The sequence below is a fragment of the Rattus norvegicus genome, chromosome 5, assembly GCF_036323735.1.
Source record: "Rattus norvegicus strain BN/NHsdMcwi chromosome 5, GRCr8, whole genome shotgun sequence".
NCBI classification, from domain to species: Eukaryota; Metazoa; Chordata; class Mammalia; order Rodentia; family Muridae; genus Rattus; species Rattus norvegicus.
In genome coordinates this window covers 128,581,954-128,598,086 of record NC_086023.1, presented here as the reverse complement: position 1 = coordinate 128,598,086, position 16,133 = coordinate 128,581,954, and the positions used below count along the sequence as shown (strand labels likewise).

General features: G+C 48.7%; 1 protein-coding gene across 2 annotated transcripts; it reads right to left on the bottom strand.

Annotated features, from left to right (window-relative positions):
• Positions 1 to 2,041: 2,041 nt before the first annotated feature.
• Positions 2,042 to 16,125, bottom strand: Cc2d1b (coiled-coil and C2 domain containing 1B). Of its 2 annotated transcripts, NM_001270984.1 has the most exons (25): positions 15,961 to 16,093; positions 14,575 to 14,657; positions 12,109 to 12,253; positions 11,152 to 11,258; positions 10,677 to 10,838; positions 10,167 to 10,292; positions 9,897 to 10,056; positions 9,580 to 9,752; positions 9,357 to 9,432; positions 9,145 to 9,255; positions 8,931 to 9,061; positions 8,617 to 8,689; positions 8,313 to 8,437; positions 7,787 to 7,904; positions 7,533 to 7,705; positions 7,078 to 7,203; positions 6,152 to 6,210; positions 5,950 to 6,066; positions 5,644 to 5,717; positions 5,475 to 5,533; positions 5,221 to 5,272; positions 4,210 to 4,309; positions 3,973 to 4,063; positions 2,882 to 3,014; positions 2,042 to 2,687 (listed from the first exon to the last, which is right to left on the bottom strand). In NM_001270984.1, the coding sequence occupies exons 2-24, from the start codon at positions 14,638 to 14,640 to the stop codon at positions 2,886 to 2,888; spliced, it is 2,553 nt and encodes an 850-aa protein (NP_001257913.1). In that variant the 5' UTR covers positions 14,641 to 14,657; positions 15,961 to 16,093; the 3' UTR covers positions 2,042 to 2,687; positions 2,882 to 2,885. The 2 variants fall into 2 exon arrangements, 1 of the variants encoding a protein (NP_001257913.1); XR_005504443.2 differs by lacking the exons at positions 2,042 to 2,687; positions 2,882 to 3,014; positions 3,973 to 4,063; ... (3 more) ...; positions 5,644 to 5,717; positions 5,950 to 6,066 and having other exon boundaries at positions 7,078 to 7,223; positions 15,961 to 16,125.
• Positions 16,126 to 16,133: the final 8 nt, after the last annotated feature.

Genomic DNA, 16,133 nt, shown 5'->3' with positions numbered 1-16,133 from the left:
TATGCATTTAACGTATCTTTTTAAAATTTATTTTATATATTCAAGTACACTGTTCCACTCTTCAAATACACCAGAAGAGGGAATCAGCCACCATGTGGTTGCTGGGAATTGAACTCAGGACCTCTGGAAGAGCTCTTAACTGAGTCATCTCTCCAGCCCCCACATTTAATGTATTTCTAACAAGTAATCTGCTCAGCATTGAGTCTAGAAATAGCCGTTTGTGACAGTGGCTTTTATTTTACTAATGCTAAAATTAAATAACAGTAATGGGATTTTTAGAGTCTTATTCACAGGACTAAGGAATAGAAGACTGCTGATGTCCATCTTAGAGGCCAGAGAAGGAAAGAATTAGAACTAGAGCAGGTACATGCTTCCTGTCTGCCAGCCCCAGCCAGTTTGTTTCATACGACAGCTGACCTCACTTAGTGCAAAGATCTTTTAGGAAATGCCACAAACACCCGTGGGGGGAAACCTAAATAACTAGGAGAGGGACCATACAGGTTTTAGAGTGGTGCTACGTAAGAGAAAAACCACAAATCTTTGCTTCCCATGAGCAAAATTTCCTGACTCTAAAACGAATTCTGTATTGTTTAGTTTGGTGTGTCAAGTTGACATGCAGTGCAATATTTAAAAAAGGATTTCCGTTGTGGCTGGTTCTCTTGTATTTGTGAATAATGTTTGGCGACTGTGGATGACCAAATCTTACAAAATGAGGCTTTATGTTGGCCCCTCCCCCTAACCATGCATTCCTTGGCTACAACAAAGACCTTTTAAGAAACTCAGACTCCATGTGCAGTGGGTGGCTCTGTCGGGCCTCCCTCAACCTTGAGGTTGTTTTTCAGTAAGCAGAACAATAAAGTGGACTGAAAGGGTGAGTTGTAAAGGGAAATCCTTGAAGTCAAAGAACACTAGAATGTTTCTAGCAGAGGGGCAAAATGAGAAATGCTAGGTCTAGCTGGGATCTTTGAGAATAACCCCAGGGATTCTTCAATTTAGCTCTGAGTCAGATCAAACTGTAAGGAAAATATAGTGGATCAGAAACTCTTGACTCCTCCCTGCCTGCTCTAGGTTCCTTAGTGAAGGCAGAGACCCTTTCATTCCAAATTACTGCTGGACACGGGTGACTGTAATTGTTAAATCTCTTACATATGGAAGATTGAGAGTTCACATCCGCTAAGACTGGCCAGAGAGTTCTGAGACATCACTTGTATGCAGTTTCTGCCTTGTTAACCACCAGCACTTCTGATAAGCTCTTAAGTACAAGGAAGCATGGTCCAGCCGTGTCATCTCCTACAGTCACAGAAGTTCATCCCTGGGCAACAGTGTAGTGACCAGCAGCTGAATGCATTTACTTCACATGGAGCCTTCACAAATCATCTCGAGGAAGCCAGGCATGGTGACACATGCTCAAGGCCTGTAATCCCAACACTAGGAAACTGAAGCAGGTGGATAGCTATGAGTTAAAACCAGGCTAGGATATAGATTGAGACCCTGCCTTGTACAACCAAGAAAATAGAATAAAGTATCTGGAGGAATACTTTGTTGAGGTTAATGCTTTAAAATGGGAAAGATTTGGGATGCTGATTTTTTAGAAAATCAAAAATAACGCATTTGTGAATATTAACCTTTGCAACCATTTCTCCCTTCATTTCTACCATTTACCTACCACAAGAGCTACGGAGCTCGGACAGACATGACTAGCCAGGTGATTGCTCAGTGAGTGCACAGGGGCAATGCATGTGTGGTATTGTTACTGCTTCAGCTCTGAAGGTGGCAGGGAAGCCAGGCGTGACTGCACACACCTTTAATCCCAGCACCCAGGAGACAGAGGTAGGTGATCTTGTAGTTTGAAGCCAGCATGGTCCACAGAGTTTCAGGATAGCCAGTGCTGTTACAAAGAGAAACCCGGTCTCAAAAAAATAAAAAATAAAGTGACAGAGGGCAGCGCATTTGAAGGCTCTGACAGTTAACACTATTCAGAGTGCAAAGTCCCTACAGTGAATCAGACCTAGTTTTAAAATAAAAATGGCTACATAAAACCGATAGTTTTTCTTTCTTTTTTTTCTCCTTAATTAATAGTCTTTCATCTTAGGTACATGAACCAAACCAAAGAGAACCTTCCCCTTACTCCCCACCAATAGTACCAAAGTAACTTTCCTGTTCCCGAGTCCTCTGGGGATCAGAAAGGCTAGTGCAGCAGCTGTCAGGAACAAAGGCACAGGCAGAGGGGCAAACAGCTGAGCAGGACAGTCTGCCACTGGCCAGCTGGAGTCACGGAATCCAGTCTCTCCCTTAAGCAGGGGATGTTCCGATCACACTCAAGTTCTCCCATCCCTTACAGTTACATCTTTGAAAGGCACATCCAGAAATGGTGCAAGGGGTTGTGGGGGGCTGGGTTAAGCTGTACATAATTACTATGCAGAGGTTACGGGGCAGTAGGACTCAATGGCACAGAGCAATGGGGGTATCCTTGTCTTCACCCACATTCTGGAGAGTGGGGTGGGAGGCTACGAGACGCTCCTAAGATGTGGCCAGCTTCCACGAAGGCCCAGGAGAAGCAGCACGAGGAGCGCCCGAGCCACGGTTAGTTCAACAGTCTTTGGTGCTTTGTGTAGCAGCATCTCCATGTACAAAGGCTCTTGCAGCCAGCAAAGCCGGGTCAGTGAGCTCGTACCAGTGATGTCCACCTCATAAGGCAAAAGCACAAAGGAAACCAGGTTTTTTAAAAAATTTTTGACAACAGTTAACCTTGAAAAGCTCCCTTCCTGCTCCAAGTCTACTGAGGAACTTTAGGAATGACCCACAACACTTCCTTCAGACAGGAGAAAAATGCTTTCACCCAAGAAATTTGTGAAACAGAAGTTTTAGCAGGGCAACCTACCTCTTCACAGGCCCCTAGGCTCCAGGACCAGCCAGTTCTCAGTGACCATCTGCACGTCCTGGCTGCTCAAAGGCTCCCGCAGCCTCACCTTAACTTCCAGCTTCCCCCCAGTGGGCTTTCTTCCATCCAGAACCTGTGACAGCCGCAGACAGACAAGACAGACAGACAATAAATGAGAGGATAGACTGGGGCAGGTAGGTTCTCAGAGCAGCTAAAGTATCCTGGGTGTCAGCCTCAGTATAGCCGGGCTTCTTCCTGCAGTATGGAAGTGGCGACTGCTTACTCTCAGTGTGTCTTATGATAACCTAGACATCTGGGTAAGTGTCAGTGCTCTGGCTGCAGATGAGACACCCAATACCCTATCCTGGTTTTCCCTTGATCGTAACTCCTAGAATTAACACTGGCCTCAGGGGGCATCCACAGGGAAAGTGGATGGGTAGCAATCACAAGTAGAACCCAGGCCATGCCCTCCTCTAGAGCAGATAAGGAACTAGATGAACACAGCATACTACAGAAGCTTGGGATTGACCACCCCCAAGGCATTTCAGAATAGGCCACACTTTCAGACAACTCCACGAGGGAGAGACAAGCTCTAGCTTTCAAAAGTATTGTAAAGGTCTGTCTGGACCTGGCTCTGCCAAGGACAAAGTATATGAATTAGCAAGTTCCTTCTGCTCTGGCTTGTTCTCCCTTTGTCAGAAGCAGGTTCTTAAATCTCCCCATCTTCTATAGCCCTGTGAGACCACGGAAGCTTAAGGAGCTGCCTGCCCAGTTTCAGTTACAATCATGACTGTCACTGATGTAGAAACACTGTCTCCATTTCCTGTGTGGAGCATGTCTTCTGCCACTGACCCAAGCACAACACAGCCCTAGAACAGAAATCTATACCGTGCTTAGCAGTGGTCAGAATCCTCAAGGGTCTTCTCCCAACCTCAACTCCAACTTCGCCACACCTGGCTGACTGGAAGGAGCTCAGACTTTCTTCACTCCTTTCGTCTATTACACGGGGATACCACCCATCTTCAAAGCACACTACCAGACACTTTTAAAATGTGCATAGAACCCTCAATAGAGTTCATCTTGGGCCCTACCTCCATGATCTCTCTGATCTCACACTCTTTCTCCAGCCTTTCCAGTTTCAGGTGTGCTGTGCCAACCAGCTTGTCGCTTCTAAAAAAGGATCTGGAAAGGCAAGAAGCAGAGGATTAGACTGGGCAGAGAGGGCAGGAATGAACTGGCTGAGTTCAATGCAAGCAAGCAGTGGTGTGGAGAACAACAGGAACAGATCTGCCCTTTCTTCCCTCCAACCTTGCCAATGGGACCCTTACCCTTTGTGGAAGATCTCAAATTTGATTCCTTTGCTCTGGATCACCCTCCTAAAGCCTCGGTGATTTCGATTGATGTTTAGTTTGAAAACTTGTTCAAATTCTGCAAGGAGGAGAGCAGGCAAGGATAGGTTGGAATTTGTGGGGGAGTAGAAATGGAAGCCCAGGGCAGGCTTTTCTTCTCTGGAGCTCACTGCCTTCAATTCAGACCGTCAGTCACCAAAGAAAGGCAGAGCATGTAGGTTCTAGCCTTGTAAACAGTTTGGTGCCCTGAGACACAGATTCTATCAGAAAGGACTCGGAATCTGGAGTGTGAATTCTTGGATTTAAATATATTCCTCCCCCTATCCCCCAACACACACACATTTAAGATAGGGTTTCACTACATAGCCCTGGCTGGCCTACAGCTCACTATATTGACCACACTGGCATTAAGCTTGCTGGGATCCTCTTTCCTATGCCTTAAAAATGGTGGGATTATAACACCCAGACTTCATGTCTATTTTTAACACTTCTTTGCTGTGAACCCCCAGGCAAATTCCTTTACTCAACTAACCTCAAGCCTCAGGATTCATAATTGCTTTTCTACGGTCTTCATTTTTTTTTCCAAGTGTGGTGGCACACAACTTTAATCCTAGCACTCAGGAAACAGATACATAAGGAGCTCCGTGAGTTCCATCCCAGGCATACCTAAGAGCTACAGAAGACCCTGTTTCAAAACACTTTACAATGACCCCTTACTGTTTTGAATTGTGTATGCGCAGCCACACGTGTGTGCAGGTGCCCATGAAAGCCAGAGGAACGGTATCCTGCTGGAGCTAGTTACTGGTGGGTGTGTACCCCTAAAGCAAATCCTCTGCACCACCGAGCCCTCTCCAGACAACTATTAATTAACGACAACCTGCCTTTATTTTTGAGTTGAGTGAACCAAATAAAACAGTAAGTTTTAAACTCTAGAAACTGGGCTGTCTATATGGAAAGTGAGAGCAGGAAAGGACCTTATACCCGACTCACCTGGAGAGTTCGTATTTTTTACCACAGCTGTTTTGCTTTTTTGAGCCTGGTCCTATGGCAGAAAGAAGAGAGAATTTGAGAAAGCTCAAAAATCATGTATTTTTGCACAGCGCTGAGTCAGATGTGAGGAAAGCAACCCAAGCAGGAAATGGGCAGAAGGTCTTCAACCCCTCCCTATGGCAATGCCTATCCACGATGGAGTCAAATTAGGCAGTGCTGTGGTTCAGAGAATCCCAACCACAGGAAAGCCTCACCGAGTTAGGGTAGTGAAACTCAAACCGTACGAAAGCATCCAAATCATCCGGAGTCACTCCTATAAGGGAAAAAAAGGGAGTCAGGCCAGAAAGCACAGCCAGAGTTTGGTGCCGGGGTGCAGTGAAGCACATGGGCACGGACATCCTTCAGTAAGGTGGCCTGGGTTACCTGGTGGGGCTGGGAGGTTCATTCCCCGGACGATGATCAGATGCATTTCTGTGCTATTGAGTTCTGAGAAGATCCTAGAAAGAGAATGAAGAGAGTGCAGAGGACAAGACAAGATAAGGGCCAGCACAACGCTGTAGGGTGGAGCTGCAACCCCGAGCTACCCTCCGAAGGCAGCACAGCCATTTCCCCCACTCAACACCCATGACACTGGGACGTCTCAATAAAGACTGAAGAGTCTCCAGGCTCTGCTCCAAAACTGCTGCCCTCCCTATCTCTGCACAGGGCCATTCCCTTAGGCATTGGCACCTCACAGTCTGCAATGTCTTCAATTCAAAGTGATGACTGGGAGGGTCCAGGCCCTGGGCTTGGGCCAGCTGCAGGATCTCAAGCTGTTTCTTTCGGTCCTCAGCAAGCTTCTCAAACCTGCCAAGGATGGACAACCAAGTCAGCATGGTAGGGTGTGTTGTCGATCCCTACCCAACAAGCCTAGCACAGCCCTGGCACTTACCGTGTAGTCTCAGCCACATTACCCTGGTGCATGAACTGCTTGGAGAACAGCAGGCACTTCTAGAAACAGAAGCCCAGAGTGACTGCACAGCCAGCGCAGGGCTTACCAAGGATAGCATTCAAGGCCTGACCTCTCAAAGCTCCAAACAGTCCTCTTTAGTCCTCCCCTATAAAACATATTCCTAGGGCACACTTCCTAAAGCTCAACTTATGTGCTTATGTGCGTCTGCCAGTCTGAGAAGGGTCTCAGCTGCATGGCCCAGGTAGATCCGGGGCTAATGGCAACTCTCCTGCCTGCCCCTCGAAATGCTGGCACTGCAGGTATGTATCACCTACCATGCTTGGCTACCTACACTTTGCTGCTTTTCTTGAGGATAGCCATTTCCCAAAAATTCACTTAGCAAGCTCCTTCCATAAAAACAGTTCTAGAATATCATGGAACAGAGCAAGCCCCCATCTCAAAGATCATCACTGCCACAGAAAACAAATTCAAACATATACCTTAGAATACTGTCTTCTCAGAATGGCACCACATCAGATCAGCTCCCTCCCGCAAAATCCATTCCCTGTAACTGTTTGAATTTCATAACCGCATAAAAATGGGGGCGGAGAGATGGCTCACTGGTGCTCTTGTGAAGGACCTGCACTTGGTTCCCAGCACCCATGTGGTGTCTCACGAGCACCTGTAACTCCAGTTTCAAGGAATCCAATTTCTTTTCTGACCGTCATGGGCACAAGACACACATATGATATATATACACACACATGTAGGCAAAGCATACATGTGAAAAACACCCTGAACTCAAAAGGGACAGCAGCTCATTTGGTAAATGAGGAAAGTAGCTTGTCCAGGGCCATATATTACACCAGTGAGAAGAGTGAGACTCTGAGCCTAGAACACAGAAGGCAGAGACACGGGCTACTGACCTCGTGCTGCTCCAGGAGTATTTTCTGTAGCTGGGCATACACCTCCTCAGCCTTCTGGGAGAGTCGAAGATCCTCATGGTGAATGAGGATGAAGTCACCTTCTTCATCTGTCAAGGGTGAAGGCACCTGCCCAGATCATAAGGCCCCTCGGGCCCCAAGAGTCAGTTTATACCTTTGCTGGGCCCAACAAACACAGGAATTCATGCTATACCTTTTTATAGCACTGCTTCTACTGGACTGACCCTGCCGTGTTACCTGTGACCATCAGTAACGCATTCCTTTCTCCTTGTCTCCCTAATGGTCTATCTCAGGGTCACAAGAGGGAGACAAGCAAAAGACTCCTTTCCTACTGCCATCATTCTATACAGGTCTTACCCTCACCCAAAAGCCACTCCAGTTCGTCCCCATCAACCAGCCGCCACCTCTGTGCTCGAGGCAGCCTAGGTTGAACTCACCTTAGAGAGGTCAATCGGTTGACCAGCTCTGGCCTGGATGATCTGAGCCTCAAGACTTTTAGCTACTCGTAAGTGGGATTTGGCCTGCTCCAGATCCTGCCTGCGCTTGGCTTGCAGAGCTGCTCGCTGGTACTGCAGTTTCCGAGCCTCCAGCAGTGTCACCTGCTCCCGAACTAAACCAAGAGGGCCAACGGTTGAGGTCATGCCTATCTCACTGGGCTGCCACTCCTCTGTCTTATTTGTCCCCAAATTACCAGATGGACTCAGTGACTCCTTAGAACTTGAGGCCTTGGGCTCATTCAGAAGATGGGATGAAGGGACCAGAGGCTGTGCTGGCTTCTTGGCCAATGGGGCCTGTGCTGGGGTGTCCCTCTGCAGGTGGCATCCAGTTATCCAGTTAGGAGTCTATCAAATTGCTACCACTCCCCATGCCTACACTTGGGCTACCTCCTTAATATTGCACCCTTCACTGTATGACCTTAGTGGAGTAGCTTCCCCTCCAGAGCCCTACAACCCAAAGACAGAACCATTCAATGCCTCCTAGCCCAGCTTCCTCAGTAGGAGCACCAGTCAGAAAGAATGGTGGAGTTTTAGGGGGCTAGAAAAACCCAGGTCTGAAGTCAGGTTCTGCCTCTGGAATTTTTTTCTCTAAAATGGAGGAAAGGATCTCTATTTTATGAGGTTAATACACAACAGGGTCTGGTTTACTCCTCATCTGTCCCCCCACCCCCACCCAAGCCCCTACAACCAAGCCCTGGAGTCCTGGGCCCATAGCCAAACCTCCTCATCTTCATCTACCAGGGCTGTATCTTCTGAGGCCAGTTTTTGGGCAGCTGCCAAAGTTGCTGTCACTGAATCCTCCTCAGTATCTTTTCTGGGCTCCAGGCCAGGGATGGGAGGAAATCCTGAGAGACAGAATGGAGAAGGGGCAAAGTGGTAGCATTAAAGACACATGAGCCTGCTGTGGGTCTTGCCTGGCTCTAGGATAGGTAACTCTCACAAGGTGGAGGCACACACATGAGAAACGTCTTTCTCCATTCTTGCTCAGAAACCTCATAAAGTCAACAGTTCAAGCTTCACCCACCTGGAGGAACAGGTAACTCAGCAAAGTCAACTTTCCGTCCTGCTTGATGAGCTCGAATAGCATCCTGATATTGCTACATGGGAAGGAAGGGATTTTTAGCAGACTACAGTCTGCAGGTTCTGTGTCCTCAGTGCAGAGAGGCAGAGAGAGGGGACAGAGGAGGACTGCAGCCTTAGAAGAAAAGGAGTCCCAAAGCAGCAAGAAGTCCATAAGCAGACAAGGACTTAGAGACCAGAGCTGGTAGGGAAAGCAGACAGGCAGGGTGAAGCAAGGGTGAGCTAACATAGGATGGGGCTACACAGCAGTGGGCTTACCTTGGCAATTCGGTCATGCATCCTGGCTTTGCGCTCATCCCCACTGGCCCTGGCCTGGATGCCTGCCTCACGATACCTGTTCAGCCTTTGTTGTAAAGCATCCAGCACTGTCTTTGGCTCTGCAGGGGCCGCTATGAAGGTGATAAGGAGAGCCTATCAGCTCATCTTACACCTTCCTAGGCCCCAACTCCACTCTCCCATTGTCAAGTCCTACCTGGGGTGGCTGGGAGGTCAGAGGACATCACTGGCTGCATTTGCTCCACTGCTGGGGACAGGACTTGGGTTGCTGCAGAGGCCTCAGAAGCCTGGGGGAGGGCCTTCAGATCTGGGAATCCAAATAGCAGGGTAGGCAGATACCTGCCAACTCCATACCTCAGAATCCTCCCTAATCCCAGCCTAGGTAGACACCCTCATTATTTGACTGACCCTCAGGTGCTGGGGGCATGCCACTCAGATCCACAGGCTGCCCCTTCTCCAGGGCCTCTAGGACAGTACCAAATCTCTGAAGAAGAAAAGTTACAGGCATAAGCCAAAGAGCTCCAAGAGCGTGGCCTCAAACAACTCCATGAGTGCACTCTCAGCCAGGTACTGTTTGGCCTCCTCTCTGAGCCTCTGTTCCCCATCTACTAAGTGGAAGCAGGATGCATACCTTCCCAATCCTCATGAGCTCCCGAGCACGGTCTAGATCTCCGGCCCGCTTGGCACTGAGAGCAGCTGCTTTGTACTCTCTTTGTCGGGCTAACAGCAGGGCCTGTGGGTCTGGGTCTGAATCAGGCAAGGCAGCAACGGCAGGGAGGCTGGACTCAGGTTGGGAAAGGTCACCTACATAACACAAGAGGCTGGACGGTCAAAGAAGGAAGTGCGAGGGCCCCAGTCTTGCCGGTCTAGGAATCCTTGGAGCAATGACAGGCAGGCAGGTAGGGTGGGCAGACTATGGGAACCAGAAACAGTCTTGTCTTCATATACCTGGGTCCATGGCACAGGAGCCTGCAGAGTCTATCTCAGAGTCCTTGCTGGGTCTTTCCTGGTGGGCTGGGGGCCTTTTGCCCAAGGCCACTGGAGGTGGAATCTCGTCCTCACAGATCTTGCCGCCTTTCCTCACAGTGGCAAGCTGGGACTCCAGAGTCTAAGGGAAGGGATTAGACTTGAACCCAGGAAGCCACCTGGGCCTTGCTGGAAGACAGGCCAGCGATGACAGTGTTTATCATGCCAGTGCTGCCTGACCCACAGTCTCACCTTCAGGCCTCGCTCACAGCGCCGGGCTTTGGCAGCTTCACCAGCCTCCTTGGCACTGGCCGCAGCCTCCCGGTAGTTCTGGATCCGTTCCTCCAGCAAAGCCTGCAGCCCCCGAGGCCCTCCAGCCTGCAGATACTTCAGCTCAGGGCTGGGCCACTCCACAGCCAGCTAGGCCCTTGCCATTCTCTCTCTGTGAGGAAGCTACCCCAGAAGATGGATCTCTGGGACTCCAGGAGAAAGAAGTGCCTAAGCCCCCTGAGTATGAGGCAGAGACCCACAAGAGAAGCCAGACATTATGTCAGGCAGAGGCCCCCAAAATGGTTCCAGGAGTGGCCTCAAACAGGAAGGCCTTTGAAGTCAGCCAGCTATGAAAGTCTCTCATGCTGTTTTCTATGTGGGGAACTGCTAGAGTTTTTTGGCAACCCTGCTGTATAAGACATGCTACATGCATACTGTACATGTACACATAGGAGCATCAAAGGTACAATGGGGCCCTCCTGCAAAACCTACCTGAGCCACTGCTGCAGGTAAGGCCTGCTGGAAGGCTGCTGGTGCTACAGGTTGTTCAGTGTTGTCCCTTGTCTTCTCCTCAGACAGGTCTGGGCTTGTTTCCTCACTGTCATCCACCAGCCCAGTTTCTTCATCCACACCCAGGACTTCCTGCAGCTCTGTCTGGGGAAATAGTCCAAGAACTCTGGGTGCCTCACGGCCACATCATGACTAGAAAAAAGTTAAGGCTTCTCTTCCCATGCAATACTTCTCAATGCCAAATCCTCTTCACTAACAGTTCGTTAATCTAATCAAGGAAGACCTTGAAAAAGTAAATGAAAACTTGAGAATTCAAGTTCTGCAGAGTCCAGACCCAAAATCAAATGAGACCAATCTCTCACTGTAAGGTCATGAGGATAAGGCCTGGGAAGGGACAAGGACAAGCCCCAGTCTCCCTCAATAGCTCTCACCTTGGACACCAGCCTGGCAAACATACCAGAAGGTCTGCATCGTCCTCCAGCCCTTCCTCTTCCTCGCCCTCCTCCTCCACATCTCGCATACAGTCTGCTGCCAACTTCTCAATGTGGGCCATGGGCAGTGGGGCTGAGGAAAGAGAGTCACAGATGATCATGGTGACTCATGGCCCGATAATAAACAGACGATCTTTAATTCACTATATTGGTTACTACACCAAGCAGAAATCCCCCTTCCCTTCCACAGCAAAGTACAACTCAGAAAGGTTCTCCCCTTTCATGACCCAGCTCAAAAGACCCCTGCTATGGTTCCTGCTTCCCGGGTAACAGGCTGCTCTTTTCCCTGCATTTCTGTCTGTAGGGAAATGTACTATACACTGTCCCACTATGCCTTTCACATTTGTAAATGGTTCTACCATCCACTCCAGTGTTACAATACTGTAAGATGGGTAACATTATCCACATTCTCTATTCTGAATAAACCAATTCCCCAAATTCACAATCTCAGTAAGTGACAGTATCCAAACCCAGGCTTATCTAACCCAAAGCAGGGCTAGAGTAGCGAGCCCCTTCCCAGTTGTTTCCGACTCAGACATACAGGCTGCCTCTAAGGGTTCCTGCTAAGAGAACCTTAGACCTCTTATTCTGTTACTAACCTTCCATCCTCTTCCAGGCTATGAAGAGAGATTTCACTTCTCATTTCATACCATCTCTATTTACTGTGCACACAATTCTATCAGCTCTATTTGAGCCCCTACTGTATAAGATGAGGCTCCACCTATGCAGGACTAAGGCTAGTGATCTTAGGCTAACAATCAGATTTGTCCTCAAAGGGGAAGGAGCTCCAAATACAGGTACATAGCTGAATTCCTGAAGGAATGTAATTATCAAAAGGACTAGGGGAGCTGGCTGACTCCTTCAGGCTGTCAGGTAAGGACCCTCTGCCACATAGGCCTGTACCAGCCCGGCAGTGAACTCACCCCGCCCCTTGGGTGCTGGCTTCCTGCTTGTGCTCCCTGTTTCCCCAGTGAGTGCCAATAACTCAGCCTCCAGGTCTCCATCATCTTCTGTCTCATCCATCCCCAGGAGCATGTCCTCAGGGTTGAACTCCACAAAAAGCCCCAGCTAAGAACATAGAAAGGGTTTTTTAAAAAGATTTCATTATTTTGTGTAAGAATGTTTTGCCTGCATGTATGGGTTATACCATATGCGTGAAGGCAGATCCCCTGAAATTGAAGTTATGGGTTATTTTTAAACTTCTACATGGGTACTGGAAACCACACCCAAATGCTCTTAACAATAAAGCTATTTCTCCAGCACCCAGAGAAGGATTCTCCAGAATCGTATCATGGGGTTGGAGAGATGGTTCAGTGGCTGAGTGCTTCCTCCTCTTCCAGGACTCAAGTTCAGTTCCTAGTACCACAGTGCATGTCTCATAACTATCTGTATCTCAAGTTCCAGGGCAGCCAATGATCCGACCCATGCATGTGACATACATTCACACAAACTAGATAACTGTTTTTAAATTACATAACAAACCAGAACTTGAGAGATTAAGGCAGGAGAACCACCCCAAGTTTAAGGCCAATCTAGTCTACATAGTGAGACCATCTCACTAAACAAACAACAACAAAAATCACATGATGACCCACATGCTTGCAGTTCCAGCACATGGTGGGGGAAGCAGCATAATCAGGGGTTCAAGGATAACCTAGGCTGTGCATGAGACCCTGTCTTTAAAAAAAAATATCCCGGGGCTGGAGAGGTGGCTCAGCGGTTAAGAGCACTGACTGCTCTTCCAGAGGTCCTGAGTTCAATTCCTAGCAACCACATGGTGGCTCACAGCCATCTATAATGGGATCCAGTTCTTCCTCTGGTGTGCATGAAGACAGTGTAGTCATATGAAATAAATAAATATTTAAAAAAAAAAATATCCCGGGGCTGGAGAGATGGCTCAGTGGTTAAGAACACTGTCTGCTCTTCCAAGAGGTCCCGAGTTCAATTCCCAGCAACCACATGGTGGCTCACAACCATTTGTAATGGGATCCGATGCCCTCTTCTGGTGTGTCTGAAGACAGCTACAGTGGACTCACATAAAGTAAAATAAATAAATCTTTAAAAAAAAAAATCACATAATGAAATTATGTGTAGTGGCACATGCTTATTATCCTAGCACTGGGGAGACAAGGCAGAAAGACTCCACGTTCAAGACCTGCCTGGGAAACATAAAAGTTCAAAGTCAGCCTAGGCAACTTCTGAGAACTTGTGTCAAAATAAAAAGCAGAACAGAGCTGGAAGTTCAGCTCAGTGGAAGAGCAGTTGCCAGGCATAGTAAGCCCTGGTTCCAGCCCTACTCACCCCAAAGCCCACTGTGCAGAGAAGGAAACAGATCCAAACTAGGGAGAGTTCTTTAAAGAAACCAGTAAGACTACAGTATCACTATCATAACTAACAAGACAGCAGCAGCTGGGCACGACACTTCACATTATCCAGGATTACATTAGTTAACTCTCACCACCTTCAAAGATTCTACCATATACACACCTAATCTTTGTGGGGGAAGAAGGAGTAATTTGAGAAGTGCTTTCATTGTATAACCTAAGCTGGCCTTGAACTCACAATCCTCCTGCTTCTGCCTCCTTAGTGCTGGGATTAGGTACCACATTTAATTTTTAAAATGATTTATTTTTATTTTATGTGCATGGTGTTTTGTCTGCAAGTATGTCTGTGTGAGGGTGTTAGATTCCCCTGCACCTGTATTTACAGATGGTTGTAAGCTACCATATGGGTTCTCTGGAAGAGCAGCCAGTGCTCTTAACCGCTAAACCATCTCTCCAGTCCCCCAGATTTATTTAATTGTAGTAAACACAGCATGAACTCTACCATCCTATGTTCAAGTGTGCAGCTAAGGAACATTATACATTCCCATTGTTTTGCAACCATCACTCCAATCCACTCAGAATCCATGTGCAAACCCGACTGTGTGCCTAGGAAGCACTAGCCCATCGTCCCCTTTTTCTACTTTATTTTCTATGTCTATGTCAACATAACAGTCATTTGTATGGGCAGACGTAGGTACTACTTTACCCTGGTGTTCAGTCACAGCTGTAACCTCCTGAGTGACAGACAAACTAGAGTAATTAAAAGTACGGTTTTCATGGCATCCATGCCCTTTTTCCCAACCCAACCTTAACTGATTTTTTTATTTGTTCTGGTTTGTTTTTAAGGGTTTTTTTTTTAAATGTGTATGACGGTTTTGCCCATATGTATGTATGTATACCATGTGGCTATGGTACCCATGGAGGCTGAAAGAAGGTGTTGGATCCCCTAGAACTCCAGTTGCAGTGGCAGCAAACACTCTTAACCACTGAGCCATTTCTTTAGCCACAAAAGTCTAGAGATCCCTACTCCACGTGACCAAGGGGTGAAGGAGGCCATGTTCATACCTGCTTGGCAGTTTCGGCACCCTGGCCACTGGTCTTAGGGCCCTTCCGAGGTCTTGGCCCTGGCATCTTGGCAGGCTAGATACCTATCAGGTGTAAAGTTGAAGAGACTCAGACCGGAGTAGATGATGAAATGGAACCCGTGGTTAGGGGGTTTATTCCCGTGGGAGAGGAGAGGCGGTGGATGGGAGGCAGGGGACCACTGTCAACAGAGGGATATGGGGGCGGGGGTGTACAATTTCTGAAGTGACTGGTGCCCATGGAAGGCAGATTTACGGAAGCATACAATGGTTTGGAAAGGCTATTAAAAGAAGTGCCGTTTGTCCTGCGAATAATGTGTCTATTTACATTTAAGTTAAAAATTCAGTTCCTCAGTCATACCAGGTAAGTTTCAAGTACTGTAGCTAAACCTCACTAAAGAGCACCACTAGGCAGCACGGACATAGGTCGCTTTCATCATCAGTTTCCTTGGACACTCTACACCTGATTCAGCATTCAGACCCTCTGAAAGATGTCACAAGTGGTCAACGGGTAGTGTAGCACAGCCTGCCCAGCACCGGAAGAAACTCATTTGCTTCTACCTCAGGCTTCAAGGAAACAGACCCATGGGCAGACAACCACCACAGAGTAGCTGCAAAGACCATGGATGTGAGAGGTTGCCCCTTATCGAGGACCTAGAAAAGGCATCTAAGGAAGGATGAGGTCTGTGCTGAGTCATGAAGTTTGGGCACTGGGGACGAGCAAAATTCCAAGCAAATTAATCGAACTGATACCAGTTCTGAGGTGAGAAATGGCTTGGCCTATACAAGGGAAAAACGCCCGGCATCACTGAGGCATAAACCAAACTGCAAGGCTAGAAATGAGGGCATGAACCAGGGGAGAAAGAGAAACACCTTTAAGGCTTTAAAGGTACTTAGGCGTTACCCTGACAGCAGTGTGAAGCATGATGGGTTGCTGCAGAAGGTGCACAGGGAAGTGGGAGATCATATACGGCGGGAAACCACAGCCCTGAGCATCTTGCAAATCTATGGAGGAGCGTGAGGTGGCGTGGGGATTAAGAAGCAGACACGATCCCGCGTCTGGAGCTGGGACCAACAAGGCTGCAAGGTTTCCTGGTGTGAACACACAGGCGTCTGCCACTCCAAGTGTCAGATTTCGACAGCAGTCAACAGCGAAGCGTCAGCCGGGATGGGGTGCGGGAGTGAAGGCGCTCAGGAGAATGAGATACTCCGCTGCCGCAGGCCGGTCGGGGCTCAGGAGAGGCGACGCCGGGCTCCCCACACCCGCGCCTCCTCCCGCTGCCAGGCTCGGCCCGGCCCGACCCAAGCCGCCTCTATCTCCCCGGCCGCCCCCAGACTCCACACGCCCGGAAGCGGGCACGTGGCATACCTCGCGGCGGACCCGAACCAAAACCGGGCCTTCTCGAGCCCGGAACCGCCTAGCTTCCCGCGGCCCCCGGGCGGCGGCGGAGACAGCCACAGGAAGCACCCGCCCAGGAGGCGGTGGCTCTCGCCCGGCACGTGACAACACAGCCAGCTGCCTGCAGTGCGCATGTGCGCGGG